At 36.1% G+C, this 17,092-nt stretch overlaps 2 protein-coding genes across 2 annotated transcripts; both read right to left on the bottom strand.

Moving 5' to 3' along the window:
* Nucleotides 1-152: 152 nt before the first annotated feature.
* Nucleotides 153-2,821, bottom strand: LOC122601704. Its single transcript, XM_043774445.1, has 4 exons — nt 2,546-2,821; nt 1,856-2,398; nt 714-948; nt 153-622 (listed from the first exon to the last, which is right to left on the bottom strand). Exons 1-4 carry the CDS (start codon nt 2,819-2,821, stop codon nt 153-155), a joined length of 1,524 nt encoding a protein of 507 aa, XP_043630380.1.
* A 1,749-nt stretch (nt 2,822-4,570) lies between these two features.
* Nucleotides 4,571-15,419, bottom strand: LOC122599156 (DDB1- and CUL4-associated factor homolog 1). The gene is made up of 14 exons (XM_043771611.1): nt 14,974-15,419; nt 12,484-12,565; nt 12,211-12,327; nt 11,946-12,124; nt 11,088-11,844; nt 10,923-11,020; nt 10,172-10,595; nt 9,090-9,692; nt 8,822-9,001; nt 8,021-8,497; nt 7,821-7,931; nt 7,534-7,652; nt 5,869-7,432; nt 4,571-5,397 (listed from the first exon to the last, which is right to left on the bottom strand). Exons 1-14 carry the CDS (start codon nt 15,261-15,263, stop codon nt 4,705-4,707), a joined length of 5,694 nt encoding a protein of 1,897 aa, XP_043627546.1. The 5' UTR covers nt 15,264-15,419; the 3' UTR covers nt 4,571-4,704.
* Nucleotides 15,420-17,092: the final 1,673 nt, after the last annotated feature.

Genomic DNA, 17,092 nt, shown 5'->3' with positions numbered 1-17,092 from the left:
TTTTTATATTCTTATATAATACTATTTAACTAGTACATTAATATAAAATCTATAATTAAATATATGCATTACGTTATATAAATAAACATGCTATTAAAGCAACAACTACATATATGAAATTCAATTACATGAGAATTTAAAACTGTATCGTTTCATACTAGTCGGTTAGCAATTTCATTACGAAAATTTGTCATATATTGAGTGCTTTGAGTACCCCATTGTGTTCCATCCACTTCTTCTTCTGCATTTTCTTCTAGTTGTTCTTGAACTTGCTCTTCAGACTGTACTTCGCTGTTAGCTAAAATATCTTCTTCCAAAAATAATTGATCGTGAATTTTCCATTTTCTAATATAATTATGGATCGCAAAACAAGCAATTACCATGTTTCGTTGTGTTGAAAACTTGTAAGGAGCCATTTTACTTAAGATCGGAAATCTGTTTTTCAAGACACCATAAGAACGTTCAATGACATTTCTAAGTTGCGCATGTGCATGATTGAACTTTTCTTCCTTAGTTAAAGCACGTCGGCGTTTAAAATCCGCTAACCAATATCTTGTATTGCGAAAAGGAGCTAAGAACCCACGAGTGTTTGCATATGCATCATCACACAAATAATATTTATCTACAAAGAATGAAAGCATTAAAATAAAGCATAAATATTTTGATACGTATAGAAAAATACTATAGTAGATGCTCATAAAGATAAGACATACTAGGTGGAGGAAATGGGAAACCAGAAGCCGGGTTAAATACAACTTCCGTTAATATTCTAGAATCATGTGCAATTCCTTCCCATCCAGCCCAAACAAACGTAAATATCATGTTGAAATCGCATATGGCTAATACATTTTGATAGCACCGACCTCCTCCTCGTCCTCGATAAGCGGTTTGTTGGTTAATAGGCACAATGGCATGCACAAGAGTTCCATCTAGCGCGCTAATTGCCCCCTTTATTAAAGGAAAAATAAAATAATGGTTAACTATAAATCTTATTCTTTTGAGGAAAACTATAGAGATTTAATATACTGGAAATATATCTCTTAATCTTCTTTGTCGATTTGACATATTTGAGGTGGAATCAATAGGTGTTGGTCGTATGATATCTTTTGCGAATTCCATCATTCCTCGTAAGACCTCATGAAAACAACTATGTATAGTCTCCGTAGAATGTTGAAATCTCCGTTTCAATGCTCTAATATGATCATTTGTCCTATAACAGTTAAAAAAATTGCCATTTTTTCTTCGATAGTTATATAGCGACTATCTTGCAACCAACTTTTTTCCTTGAAATGATCACATAAACTGATAAATGCATCACGAGAGAGACGTAACATTTCTTGACATTGTGTATTGGACCCCGTTAATAGCTCTAGTGTATAGGCATCCCCACTTAATGCCGAATTGTTATCCTTTATCCTTTCTATCCTTGTATTATATCTTCGTCTCACAAACCAAAAATAACATTTCTTCTTCGAGATCCATAACCTTACAAATAACAAACGAGAGTTTTAGTGCAGCAAGAATCCACATTTAACTTTAAACATGAGAAACAAATAATGATACACTTTAAACACATTGGAAACCATGACAAACATCTAATTGAAAACATTAACAAAAAAGATACCATGAGTTTTAACAGAAACAAAACACATCTAGACCATGTCAAACACATTCCTAATTCCTACAACATGGTCCTTACGTACGACAAATTAACCGATTACAAAGCAAGTGCATAGACTCTTCTAAAACGAGAATCACGAAACCAACTATACGACCTTCCTAAACAAGCAAACTACCATCAAACTAGGCAGTACATTTACCACATAAATCCCTTACTACGACCGACCAGTCTAACCCAATTAGCACACTTATCGGCATTCATCTTCATCCAAGCTTGCCTATAATGATCATTTGGCTCGCAAAAAATTGCGAGTGGAACATCATACAACGGATCAGTATCTTCCCACCCAATCTCATTCAACTTTTTAAGACAATCATCAAATGTAGGAACCTCAAATTTCTGATCCTTTGAATGATGTTTTCCAGCCATTATCTTCAAAACGCCAATTATTTCTTCTTCAACGATCGCCATCATTTCTTTACCCTTCTTCTTTTTATCAAGCTTAGGTTGGGCTGAGGATTGAGGTGTCGAGGATTGAGATGTCGAGGATTGAGATGCTGTAGAAAACGGTTGGGGTGTATATTCAAGAATATCCAAATCTTGTTCTTCTTCATTGACAATAGGCTCAACCACGTGAGGTTCATCCCTAGGCATTGGTTCATTCGAGCTCGGACCCCAACTTTTTATCCCCGTAGCCATTGCTTCATCAAAAAGTTTTGCACAAAGATCAGGAAATGGTAATGTTGTGTTTCTCAAAGATTCCACGTGTTTATTTTTCTGCAGTCAATAGAACATATAACTACACGCGTACATGGATATCAAAACCAAGGGAAATGATATAAAATAATTAAGAAAGTGACCTTCATTTCCATCTCCCATTCCTCGTCGGTTAGATTAAAACATGTTAGTAGATGAATCGTAAACATTTCCAGTTTTGTTTCTTAGTAGTAACCATGCTCCATATTTCCCCTTGAGATAGTCATAATGGTTTTTCATTTGCTTACGGTCAACAATCAAGTTATGGCTGTCTTTAAGGACATCCGACACAGTTTTCCATGAAATTGTTTTCAAACTTCCACCTTCTCGCCCGTTAACAGATATCTCATGGATGCAAGCCTCGACAAACGTTTTCACCACATTCAAGTTTTTCCAACTAACTCTAATTCGTTTTGATTTGTCGGTCTCACCGGTTTGATCCATACCTAACACTATAAAAGCCCACATGACCCTCAATTAAGCATTCTATGTTATAAACATTACTCATAAGTTTAACAGTTTACAGTATTAACATAAAGCATGTCAAATAAATATTTATGAATTATTACATGTTGAAAGCATTAAAACCATTTTAATTAAATCAATAATTTGTTGCATACATGATGTAACTCTAAAAAGCTAAAGAACAAATAAAATTGATTACAATTTGATCGATCAATTTATTAAGAGAAGAACACATAATGAATCAAGAAGACATTAAAATAACACATATTAGAAAAATACCAATTGTTAAAAAAAAAAAAGGAGAAAAACGTACATTGGTTAATTTGATTAGATGGTGAAGAATGTTGGGGAGATAATGACAACTCTGGATATATATAGAGATAATTAAACTCATATAACTATTCTAAAAGGTTTAATTTGGCGCCATACATATTTATCAAGTTTACCGCCAAATGATTTTAATGATCGTGGGAGGTGGGATGGGAATATTAGGGAGTGGATAGTGAGGTAGTTATCAAGGATAATTATGTAAATTATCAATTAGCTGTACTTTTTAATTAAGTGGTGACTTATTAGATAAGTCCTAAACAAACATGATTTACAACTTAGGCAATTAAGATTAAGTCATGCCTTATGGATTAAGTGGTTATCAAACACCACCTAAATATATATGCAAGAGGAGTAGACTTGCACTTAATGTGGTGTCCCTCGCGGAAGAGAAACCAGGAACCAAGAAGCACTTCTACCTTGATTGTCGTTTCTAGAAGGAATTGTTGAGGCCTATTTCAGTTGGTGGAACCTAAACCAACGGACCACTCTCCAACCTCAACAACTTAAACTTTGCAAAGACGATAGAAGAGCAGAGAAGTTGCTGGTTTAATATATTAATTTTCAACTAAAATTACTTTGTTTTTATAAAAAACAAATGTACATTGGTAAAACAGAATATTGCATTACCAACACAAATTTATTGATTATCGATTTTATTCATTTATAAGCAATCAAAAACATGTAAATCTTTTATGAGATAGATATTCAATTACATGTGTTTTAATTTTTGCAGCCTTGAAGAACATACACCTTATCTCAAGAGAAGTTCTGAGAGGTTATATTCTTGTGTTCTGAAACATTTTCATTCAGTTGGTTTTGAGCCTGGCAGTCAATTCCATTGTTTTTAACACTATTATAACAATGCCATCATTATCAACTGATGCACAAATATATATATTGTTAAAAATTTCAAAGAATAATGATATGACAAAACCATCAATAATACTGCCTCAACCCTACACTTTATGTTGTGCCCTGATTCAAGTTCGTTAAACTGAAGTCTCTATCCTTAGTAAATTTACAAGAATGTGTATGAAGAATGATAATCACGTAATGGACATGTAAAGATGAGATGTAAAAAGGTTTATCTAAATGAATGGAAACTGTTTTTAGGAACACACCAGGGAAAAATGTGTACAAACATATACAACCAAAGACCATTAATTTATGTTATAAACTGGTCTTAAATTAACTCAAATGTGGTGTAAAACTGTTGAAATGTAACCTCTCTATTGCAATTTCACGAATTGTCGCTCCTTATTACAACAAAGCATTTGCAAGGGTAACGACGCTAACAGGATCCAACCAAAGGTGAATGAGGCCAAGTCAGTACAAGACTATTAAGGGACCTGAGTGTTTTTGTTTGATAAAAATCATCATTTTGAACATCTACCAAAAGGCACTAAGATCTGCATTCTATTGAAACCATCTGTCAAAAATGGGAGATAGGAAAGGTGTTTCATTTCGTTCTGTCCTAAAACCTAATACAAAAATAACTGTAACTATGGTACACTCATTTCAGAAGATATAATTTAGAATCCTCCAAAGAAATCTTCATCGTCACCACTACTCAAAGACTCAATCAGTTCATCATCGTCATCGCCATCATCCTCGTCTCCATCTTCTGCTTCACTCACTATCTCAAATATCCCACCTCCACCAAAGTCTACACCATCCATCACAAAGTCACCGTCCTCATCCCCTTCGTCGTCATCTTCAAGATCACTCAAACTATCATCATCATTACTCATATCATCACCATCCTCATCATTTCCCAACAAGACGTCTTCGTCTATGTCCTCATCATCTTCATCGTCGTCTTCTTCACTTTCAGCATCATCAGGATCAGAATCATCATCTGTGGGTCTTCGCCTGCCAATTTCATAGACTCGGGCTGAGGAATACATTTCATCTTGATCATCCATTGTCACCAGCCCAACAAAAGAGTTGGTGGGCTCAGAGGCAAAATCCAATACGCATCGATCCACGGGAATGGTGGCTATGTCCGAGTAGTTGACTGCATCTAATGTCCGGAATGCAGAGAATAAAGGATGCTTAACACGTCGAGTCTGGAATGCCGAAGTAACTTCTTCTAAATTTCTTCTAAGGATTGCATAAATTACATCGCCACTAGCATTAAAATTTATCACTGTCTGATCCAACGACCCCACACTACGAAGAAGCCTAAAGTTCCGGAGATCCCACACTTCTGTATTTATAATGACCTGTTTGATAATAATACATCATCTTCGGAGAAAAGCAATACATAAACAAGTAACATGTAACATTGTTCTATAAGTGAGACCAAAAACAACTTGCGCCATGATCAATTGTTAGGTGATTGTCATATTACCAAATTGATCTCCATTTCTGTCTTAAAAAGCTAGACCTGAAGGTGACAATTTGAGCTGATTTACTTATAAATCGGTGAATTTGGTTTATCTATATCACTACAGGTCAATCAATCCACATCTAAATGAAGAAAGTAGACAAAGAACTAGGTCAAAGGAAGCCAGAGTTCATATCTGATGCACACAACCTTCTAACTTGCTTTATGTAAAAACTTGGATTGATATTGTACTAAACCTTTTTGTGATCATAATTAATCCATTATTCATTTTGACCCTACCCGTTTTCACCTCTTACCCAAGTTCATACGCCCAACTGTTAAATGCATACTACAAATTCAAACATACCTCATTACCAGCAGGATGAAAACCACCGCCACCATAATCACTTAGCTGATCAAAACGATGAAGAGGACCAGGAACTCTACGATCCCAAAGTACACCATTCCATAAAAGCATAATATCTGAAGGGCTAAAGTGAACCTGAGAATAAGCATGTCCTTTGCTGGAGGCATTAAAAGATTGGTCTGTGAGTTTCAAATCAGATTTACATGTCTGGACATCATATAATAAAATCTCCCGACTTGATAATTCAGAAGATAATGCGGCAAACATGGTACCACAATGACTGAATGTTGCACCCTTGATACCATCAAATGAATATTTGGGTCCAGCTGCCACTGAAGGTGCATCCCACAATCGCACATCATGTGAGCTCGAAGAGAGAAGTAATTGAGTATCTCCAGAAAAGAAAGATTTGACCATGGTCAAAGGGAACTGATGCCCTGCGCTGCTCTCCAGCATATTATTGCTATTTGAATCAAAAACTTTTAGCTCCCCAGAGTGGGTACCAGTAGCAATTTGGGAAGAATCACCAAGAAAGGTAAGACACGTGAATAGAACGCCAGTGTCATCTCTACACGTTCGCCATGGTCTAAATCTACTATAAACAAACTGGCGATCCCTGCGACTGCCATGGATACCGCCATACACATGTCTATATTCACGTGTATTAACTCGGCCAGTGATGTTTGATGGTGCATCAAGGGCACGTTTTGATTCTGGACAAACATGTGGATGCAAAAGCGAAAGAGGTGGTAATGTGGTTATGGGAGCAGGGCATTGACGGTGTTGGTGTTTAAGATACTGAACTACAATAGAATCCAAAGTTAACCGCTCAGAAGTAGAAGATTGCGGGTCGAGTGGAACGCCGAGGTTCTGTGTGTTCGGATTGTCATCAGGATTATCAGAAATACCTACACTTGCTGGTGTTCTATAATGTTGATCCTTGAAAGAACTTGATGCTGAGAGCATAGAAGTATCTCCTAATAAACTGCTTTTACGTCCGGTGTTTGGTGTTGGACACCCAGGAGAACGGAATCCTTGGTCGCTGGAGTTGAGTCGTTTGCTTGATTGGGATGGCCCCACATCTCTTAACTCTGTTAATTTACGTTTCAAAGGCAATATAATTGGAGTTTTCAAAACACTATCTGAATCCAATTGGTTTTCTTCTGACGTGATTGGAGCCATAGGTGACTTCTTTGGGAAGTTGTTAACTCTGCTGCTTGATGGAGATGGATGCTCTTGGAAGTAAGAAGTCATTTTTGACTGGCCTCCAAGTGCAGATGATATGACCAATGGCCGTCTCTTTGAGGACAAAGATGATTCCTGTCTTGAATTACAATCTTCTTGTGGTTTAGGTTTTTCTGTAGTGAGAAATCCACTAGGAGAGCGCCCAGCAGGCCAATGAATCTGCACTGATGAGCTCTCCTGGCCAGATGTTTGATGTGCCAGAGATGATGGGGCAGCTAATGATTGCAGAGGTGTCAACTGAGCCTCCTTCAAAAGGGCAGACGCAGCTGTTGTTAAACCAGATGCCTGTAAGTGCTCATGAATCAGCTGTAATAGTTCCCTACAAGTATTTTAAGACAAGGCACATTATTAGAAACAGCAGTGGTAACTGAAAAATCACAAAAAACCATTAGGAAAAAACAAAGTAGAAGGAACAATTACTTAGAATGGTAAGTGATGGGGGTAGCAGCAGCTATAGCAGCTCTCTCAATGCGCCGAAGAGTAGGCGTAGCAGCATCAGTAGCAGTTAAAGTACTTGCTCGCCCTGAGTTTGTTACAATCTGCAATACAGAAAGTTATACATGAATCTTCTGCAAGTATATTAAATTATAGGAAACCACTGATAAGCCAGAACAGCATTACTATCAAGACATTAGAATGTTAAAAATGTAATGAACAGTTCAAAACAATGTAAAAAGTTGTTTTTCAGAAACTTATGATTCACATACCGCCATTAGCTCAATCGCCACCTGAGATAGTTCTGTCTGCCACCTTCCCTGTTCACCGCCTGTTGTCTGGCTGCCTGAATCCCTAATAAGTTCTGATAACTTCTTTCCAACCTAAGAGAAGACGAAAACTGTCAAATAAACCAGATTATTAAGTAAGACATACCATTTAAGTCTTGTGTGGATGGAACCAATAATCGTACCTGAAGTTTTGTTAAGATGTGTGCAATTGTATCATCTCTTGCTAAACCAAGCAAAACTCTGCACGCCAGAGCACGAAGACAATCAGCGGCAGTCGTTGGTGTTATTATCCGTGGCTGGAGAAGCTGAATTAAAACTTTAATACCATTATTGGCCCGGACTGCCTCTCTTGCTTGACGGAAACTTTGTTCCATTTGTGCAGCAAGGCCAGCACAGCCTGCTCCAGCACCTAATGATATTCTACGATCACCAACTAAACCAGAAGTAGTAAATGAGGTCCCGGTACCTCGATCTCCAAGACTAGATTCTCCATTACGTTCTCTTGTCTCGTTCAAGCTGGCACTATTGCTAGCCATCTCTGTAGGAGGAGCATGTGACCCAGAAGACATATGTCCTTGTGCAGGCATAGTTGGCTTGTTACTGATTGATGGTGGGGGGCAAACAAGATTAACTAAAACATTTAGTGCTGGTTGAATAATCTGTTCAGGTAGATATGACAAGTATAAGTTGACGTCAGTCAAAAATATTCAGTACACCACAATGCTTATGCTAGTAATAAGAATGTGCTAAGCATGGGTCGAAATATGCCTGAACAATATATAATGCATAATACCTCCTAATTACATACAAAACAAAAATTAGACATCAAAAGATTACCGGTAGACCCCAACCAAGCCCATTTTGACCCATACCCCAAATTTACTTGTTTAGAAGTGAACCAAGTATTACACTAGCATACCCACCCTACCCATCTGAGTTGCCACTTTCAAGAAAAACAAACTCACAAGTCTTATAGTACATACCTCAGGGTTAACAAAACCAGCACCATTTGCTGCATCAAGAATGACTGCTATACCGAGACGATCATTACTCAAAGTAGCACTTACAACCAGCTTGCGACTGTAAGGAACCAAAGTAACAATGTGCAGGACACCCAGTGCATATTGAAGCAAATCATGCAAGTAGCGCTCAACCGGAGGGGCCTAAAAATATAACCAGGAAAATAAGTAAAGCATTTGACAGAGAAATAAAATAAAGGATGATAAACAAGTTGTGGCAGAAAAAAAAAACCTGACACAACTCCAACATGGTAATATGCCCGTTGCAATTCAAGAACTTATCAACGGCAGGCCAACGAGCTCTTGCAAACGCAGGACCAAGCTTTCGATCTTTCTGTATTTGACGAAATACAGTATCTACGGCCTCATTGCTAATATCAAGTGGCTTGTATGCTGCCCTGGAACTTGAAATGTTCCGTGCCGCACTTCGAACATTCTTACTGGGACGAATTGAATCCACAAGTAATAGAAGGTGTGCTCTGAAGTATTGGCGCAATGCAACAGTAGTGTGGTAAGCAATCTGCTTCTCTGATGATGTCAGTACCTCTGGAGGGGTACGATCATTTCGAAGTGACCCTGATGCACGTTGACCCAATGTCCCTGAGCTAACCCCAGATCTTACAGCTGCTGCTTCACCTAGAAGATTTAACAGCTTTTGAAGACCATCTTGATTATCAAAAGCATCTAATACAGCTCTGAAAACAAAAGCGGCAGCAAAAAATAAAGCTGCATTTTTTCTCGCTTGGTCCTGGGTGCATTCTAGAAGTTGAAGAGCTAATGCAATCAATTGATGGATCACATCCGAAGGTAAAGCACAAACACGCTCCATAATTCCCTAAGGTACACCATAAAGTAGAAGCATCAATACACAATTATGAAAATATTAAACAGATCAGATCCATGTAGGTAACTTATAATCCTAGTTGCAAGTAGAGCCGTCTTAAAGCTCAATTTGGGTAATCGTTTATCACTGAATGGAGTAATGGGTCCAACATCTTTTTTTAATGCGGTAAGCTTAAAACGGGTCAAATGGGTTCAAAGCCAACCATAATGAACTCCTTAAATTATTCCATCTGAAAAACTTCAAGAATTGTTCGTCTTTGACATCATATTATATATTTTTCATAAAACTTCATAGATCTAAATAAATATGTTCCAAGTTAAACCAACCCAACTCACTCTCATGAGATCCACATCAATGTATTTATTGTTCTAACTAACTAAGCCCTATTTTGAACATTACCCAACCCACCCTACAGCTTATTTAGTCACCTCGAGTTGCAATTATAAACTTAATTGTTAATCTGACAGTACCTGGAGTGAACCAATTGCAAATAAACAGGAAGAGAGGCCAAAGAAAGTTAGTGATACTCTCGGGAGTGCAAGAAGCTTTTGTATACCACCACGATCCACAAATAATGCAGCGAATTTCCTATGGGCAGCCAAAGCACAAATTAACTTCAGCGCATCAGGTAAAAGCACTGCAATCTGTGATGCTTCTTTAAGATCAGAATTGCGTTGCAGCAAAGCAAGACAGACATCTACCCCTTTTTCATGTAGTACAGGACCAAGAACCTCAATATATTCTCCTAAAACCTCTAGACACTGAATACATAACTTTTCCCTCAGCTTTGCCAAGAATTCACTATCAGGAATGAAAAACTCTTCAATCTCCTCGTTGGCCTCAGTTTCTGGCTCTTTTGTAGTAGCTAATTCGCCCACACCACCATTATGACTCCTACAATCAGCCATCATACATCAACAAAAAATAGGCAATGATGCCAAGTGAGAATAATATAGATTGAGTTTGGTTTGAAGTCAAGAATCACTATGGGTATGACTTTGATAATTGGGTGAATGAAAACTGGTACAAAATGTAAATTAGAAACAACGTTGACATGATAATATTCACAAATTTGAGTATCAGCCACCATTCCCTCAGATCATACATTCATCCCCAAGAACCAAACACCATCAAACCCATACCATAAAACCAAACACCCCTAAAACTGTAAAATAAGAAAGCTTCTTAAGAAAGCATAATCTCGAAGTTAAAGTTACCTACCTAGAAACTTCAGTAGCCTTAGCTGCATCCACAACCGTAGATGCAGCTTGAGACGCAGCCAGAACTGCGGCTTCTTCATCATTTGTCCTTTTAAATTCCTAATCACATAACACATTAGCGAGAAGATAAATAGAGCGAAAAGATAAATGAATGTGAAATACGCACCTCCAATGCTGCAGTTTTAACAAGTTCAGCAGCAGCATCACCAGCAGCTCTGATGGCTTCCGCAGAAGCATTTGCTGTTCTGGCCTCAGCTTCAGCAGCTCTTACAGCCATCTTCACCATATCAGATATATCCTTTGCTCCAACTTTACAATCTCGAAAGCAGTCATCACATTCATCTCTTTCAAGAATCACAGCATCAGCACCTTCCTTTCCACTTGACTTCTTGATATCTGGCATATGTTTTGAATCTAGACTTCTTATCGAACTTCTATCCTTAATGTTCCTTCCTTGTCCTCCAAGTCTAGGTCCAGATGCCGGGGAGTTTATAATATGCTCATTCTCCACAACACCTTCATTGACCCTTCCTTTTCCTCTGGATCTTACAAACCCACGATTTGCCCTGAATTCATCTTCCCTCGCAAATTTACTTCGATCACTTGCCTTTGTCTTGCCATCACGTAAATCTCGAGCATGTCCATCGGCGTCTGGTTCATAAGTTTCGTTATCATCTGAGGACCCTTCCTCTGCTATTCTAGGAGGCTCCAGCTGAGATGTCTCTGAAGCATGTCTGAACCTACCCCGGTTGTCTTCTCTAGATCTAATGGAAGTAGCAGCTGATGAACTTTTAATGTCTTGTTGATAATTGGATTCTTTTTGACTTATATGTGGCTCTCCCAACACACGGATGCGAAGATAACGCATAAGCTTGGCAGATAATCCAGATGTAAGTACATCTTCAACTACCCCTGGACCTCCCCTGTGGTCAAAATTGAAAAAAATAACATTATGTATCAGTTGAATATAATAGCCCATAAATTACTCAAAAGCAGAAAAGATATACATAAACACATGACATACCCAGCCAAACATACAGCCAACAGTCCAGTAGAGTAAGTCTTTAACATTTCAGAATCTGATGATGGTCTTACACCAGAACCGTTCATCCCTTTGCAATCCTCAGTAGAAGACCTAGTTGCACCATCCATCACCCAACCCTTTATCTTGGCCAAAACAGTTTCTTCAAAAACATGTGGATACTGTATTCCACACAGCTCATTAGAAACCATAATGAATTATTGAAAAAGAAAAAATATAACTTATCGAGCTTGGCTGAAGACAATACCATCCAAGTAAGTGAACAGCTGAAGAGAAGCCGTAAAGAAGCTGCCTGAACAGCTACTGAATATCGAGTTTCAGACAGAAACTTTACAGATATCAACTCAAAGAACTCGTCATTGTCCTGCAGAAACAAAATGCATTTTACAAATGAAATGATTAACTAGTAAAAGGAAATCTTGTAGACAAACAGATTGCACAGCTTAATCTAAATAGCGCACAGAGAAAAATGGCAACTACAGGATTTGTGATAAAATAAAAAGAAGGATTAACAAATTACTCGGATTAAGTTTCCCAATCGTCCTATGTTATGGGAAGCTCGACCATTGTTTACAGAAATATGGTCAGTCTCTTGCATGTACCTACACATACATATACAAGAAAATATATCAGCAAATAATAGTCTTTCATAGTCTAAGGCTCGGTAAAATAAATAATTAAAGTCAACTATAATGTTAGATGAAAAAGACTCCCACTTATACAATCCCAAAATCAGATTACTAAACCTAGAACAAAGACAGATCGAATCCATCATAGAGGCAATGATCCTGTAAGAAATCTTACCGTCTAAAGCATAAATAAGAGATGAATGCACGGAAATTATACCCGTATCCAGCTTCTATAATAAAAAACCAGTGTGTGCTTGACTGTTGTTTTAAATGTTGCACCTTTGTGCCCTACCTACATCTTTTAAACTAAGAGCCCTATTTATTTTATTCTGATCTGAAATTCTATTATTTGCTTAAACCAAACCAACATGACAAATATATAAATTACAATGTAGTCATAAAATACATAAGCAACCACACAAAGCTCCAAAATGCTTCAAATCTTCAATGATGTGACAATGTGTTCTTTTCCAGTGACTAACGAATTTTCAGTTAAAATCCCTAATTAAGCCCATGTACCCACTAGTAATCAATATAAATGTGCAGAATGAAGCTCATGCCTGCTTATAATCCCTTCATGCTAAATTATCTTAATCAGATATGGAGACAAGTAGACAACACAATTAAGAAATTAGCATCATGACCCACTATCTATGAACAGAGTTATATAAAAGTAATTGACAACAGATACTCTTAAATGCTCTTAATCAATTTCTCAGGTAATATACTATACATACTTAAGTACATATACAAATTCTGTCTGAATTGGCCTTCAAAACTACATCAGCAATCCAGAAAGCCTTATTTTTGCACAAATTAATCTTGTCTATTTAACCTAATAGTCTAATACATTACTACAATGTTGTCCTTACAGTACAGAGCCTGTTCAAAATTTATATAATCCATCCACATGCCAATATGTTCTTTCACAGTGACTGCCAATGTTTAGCTTAGCATCTCTAATTAATCACCGTTAACAATCTCTTCAAACTAATACGGAGTATATCATAATATCTCTCTCTTTCTCTCTCCCTCTCTCTCTCTCACACACACGGAGTAACTTCATGATTATAGCATCATAACCTACCATGTGTCAGAAAAAGAATACAGTATTTTAACTTTCATCAAAAATTAATTAATAGTTGTAATTGAAGATTCTCCAGGTAATAATATACTATTAACAGATTACACTAACATCAGGGACGGGGGAAGTGTCTGGTCAAAGAGATCAGATGAGCCCACCCAAGATTCACTGACATTATAACGATGTATTAAAAGTTTATAATTATCTCTATAAACTATTTAGCATAACATCCGTAAATTTCTTGCTAACAACAGTAAAAGATACTGTAATATACTCGTATTAGTGTTGTCGATTGTTGGTCTATTTCTATTTTATAATACCTACAGACATGAATATAGAAAAAACTTTAGTAGTCTTTACAGATTATAAATTGAAAGTAATAAAGTGTTTGGGATCATTTTGTCCCAAGCTCCCTTATTTAACACCTTTAAAACTCAAAAAAGTCGAAATCTTTTCTTGACATTTTGGAGCATATGTTGAATATGCAAAAATGGTTGCTTTGTATGTGTATGTATTTATATATTATAAATGAGGATGTCATTTGTATTACTAGTCACCGAGTTTTGTTTTCTATATATTCACCATATAAAAACTTGCAAATTGATGCTAAAATGACCACTCCACTAATAACAATTCCTAGCTCAGTCCCTGAAAAACATGTTAACTATTTACACTATAAAAACAGATAAAGGACAAATCATTTCTACAAACATTCATAATTCACAAATTATAATCACACATACATATACATATATAAATCGTAATTACGTTAAACATACATACTATATATATATATATATACACACACATATAGATACAGGATTGTCTCGAGTGTAAAAGCTGCTAAAACTAACACACTTCAGGCATTCAACTTTCTAAGGTCCAACTTACTACGTCTATGTACATATAGAATGCCGTTTCTAAACCCAAAAATAACCTATGTTTTTCTAACTTTTGAGTTGAGCTGCAAGTAAATAAGGTAAAAGATATATCTAAACAATAATATAGACAACTAGTAATGCGTAAAATATCTATTCGATAAGGCCTGATTCCACCAATTCTCTTTCGGACCTTAAAAAGTTCAAGACATTATAAAATCAGCAAAATCAACAAAATTTACACATTTTATTCTAAATTCTAAATTATAGTTACACTTGAATACACACATACATATACAGATATTATGAAAACAACAACAACAAATAAAGGATACATTTTTATAAACATTCACAAATAATTATTCAAAATTATAAATATATAGTAAAATATAACTACATATACATATATATATATATACCTGGCTTCTTGTGTTTCAAGGATTGAAGCTAGGGCATGAAGAACATCATGCTTAGGGTTATCAGGAGAAGAAGTGATTTTATCAATTAATCCTTGAGCTTTCACTATTAATATTTCATCTTCATTATTCGTTTCTTCTTCCTCCTCCTCTTCATCTTCATCATCTTCGTCGTCATCTTCTTCTTCCTCTTCGTATTCCTCGTCGTCATCTTCTTCGTCCACCGGCATCGGAACCTCTTCCGCCGGTGGCGGTGGTCCTTCCGGTTGAATATCGTCACCAACCGCCTCCATAATTAGGTTACGGTTGTGCTTTTGAGTCTAATATAAATTAAATATATAAATGTATAGATATAGAAATTTGTGTGAATAATGGAATGAGTGTTGAGTTTTGTTGAGAGAAAGAAGAGGAGTTTTTTTTCCTTTTTTTTTTCTGTATATATATAAGCGAAAGAGAGAGGCGTGTGATTGTGTTTTTTTACAAAAAATTATTTGGGGGAAATTGTTTTTGGTACGCGAGAAGGTTCGGTTGCTGATTAATTGGATACGGTATATATATGACTTGACCCGAATAGTATCCAAATACCTAACAGGCTAACACTCTGTTAGTGGATGTTTGTTCGGGCTTTTTGTACTTGGCTTCTGCCATTTTTTATTTTTATCGCCAAAAAGATTTAAAAGTAGCGACTAACGGTGCATAAAAGCCGAGTTTAATCCAACCCAAACCTAGTTTTTTTGAATGTGGACCGGTTTATTTATCGTATTTTTTCAGCTTGAATCAATAAAAAGTTTATTAATATGTGTCAATATTATCCAACATCTTGAAAAAATATCGATAACATATATTAGCCTTTCAAGATGTTTCTCAATATCATCATTCAATATCTTATAGAAATATTGAAACATTTTATACAAGTAGGTCATGGCTCTTTTTCAAACCCCTTTTTGTTAATAATATTTATGTATGTATATTTATTATACTCTTTGTTAATTTATTATAGATCATAATATGACCTGTAGATATTGATGTTTCAATATGGTAAGTTCGAGCCAAAATGAGTTCAGTATGTCATTTAGTGTGCTCAAACAGTTTGATAGTATGTTGATGAGGTGTCCGGTATGCTTGGTGATATTGATGTTTCCATTGGATATGTGTATTTCGGGAGTGTTTCTCATCTTTTCATTAACTTTTCACATTCTTTTTTCTCTCATCCATTCCCTTATGCGAGGTATGTCCTTCCTTCTCCTCCCCCATCCCTCGTTTATTCTTCAATTAAAAAAATAATTAAAACAATAAAATATAAAAGAAAGTAAGTTAGAGAGATAAACATTGGTCACACTTAACTTCTCCCACAAGACATCTCATTCAGACGAAGAACAGTGTTTGAAAATGTATACCTCTCCTGGTGTCACTACGCTCCCCATAGCCCAACAAAATGAATGACAATAACAACAGTATCTGATCGCTCTGAAAAATGTATAATATAGATAGTCTTATCTGTAATTTGAGATAAATAATATAGGTTGTTTTTTTTAAGGACCTCCAGCCCAACAAAATGAATTGATTCGGCATTGATGGTCATCGGTATGCTGGTGGATTACTATTGAAGTAACAAATCATGTTGAACAAACACTACATATTCCAATTCATAACACCCTGAAAACCAACAATATCCAATCTCACTAGAAAATGTATGATATAGGTAGTTTTACCTACTCTTAAAGATAAATAGTTTGTTTTTATAAAGGACCTATAACCCAACAAAATGAATTGATTCACCATTGATTGACATCGGTATGTTGATGGGTTAGTAACAAATCATGGTGAAACACAACATATTCCAATTCAAAACACCCCGAAAACCATTTCATTGTGTGGTTAATTCGCTTGTTACGCACAATAAAAAACCCTAAAATAAAAAATTAGAAATAATAAATTACTATCGACGTAATCTTAATCTTTTATATGTTCTAAAAATTTGTCTTAAATCATTTATTAATCGATCACACTCTTTATAACACGGGGATAAACAAACACTCCAAAACGTCATAACTCATAAATATACAATAATACCTAACAATTTTCGAGTTTTCACAAAATAACCATCAGAAACAAGTCAGCT

The sequence above is a fragment of the Erigeron canadensis genome, chromosome 5, assembly GCF_010389155.1.
Source record: "Erigeron canadensis isolate Cc75 chromosome 5, C_canadensis_v1, whole genome shotgun sequence".
NCBI lineage: Eukaryota > Viridiplantae > Streptophyta > Magnoliopsida > Asterales > Asteraceae > Erigeron > Erigeron canadensis.
The sequence above is the reverse complement of the archived record's forward strand: the minus strand, read 5'-3'. Positions and strand labels throughout refer to the sequence as shown.

Bases quoted from the DNA above. Each gene is read 5' to 3' on its own strand.
- LOC122601704 (XM_043774445.1), bottom strand. From the start codon at position 2,821: ATGGATCAAACCGGTGAGACCGACAAATCAAAACGAATTAGAGTTAGT. The intron at 2,399-2,545 runs GTTTACGATTCA...TATTGACTGCAG, and splicing joins TAAGAAACAAAACTGGAAAT to AAAAATAAACACGTGGAATC. The intron at 949-1,855 runs GTTAGACTGGTC...CCTTTAATAAAG, and splicing joins CCGATAAGTGTGCTAATTGG to GGGGCAATTAGCGCGCTAGA.
- LOC122599156 (XM_043771611.1), bottom strand. From the start codon at position 15,263: ATGGAGGCGGTTGGTGACGATATTCAACCGGAAGGACCACCGCCACCG. The intron at 7,653-7,820 runs GTATGTGAATCA...TCTGTATTGCAG, and splicing joins TGGCGATTGAGCTAATGGCG to ATTGTAACAAACTCAGGGCG. The intron at 7,433-7,533 runs GTAATTGTTCCT...AAATACTTGTAG, and splicing joins CCCATCACTTACCATTCTAA to GGAACTATTACAGCTGATTC.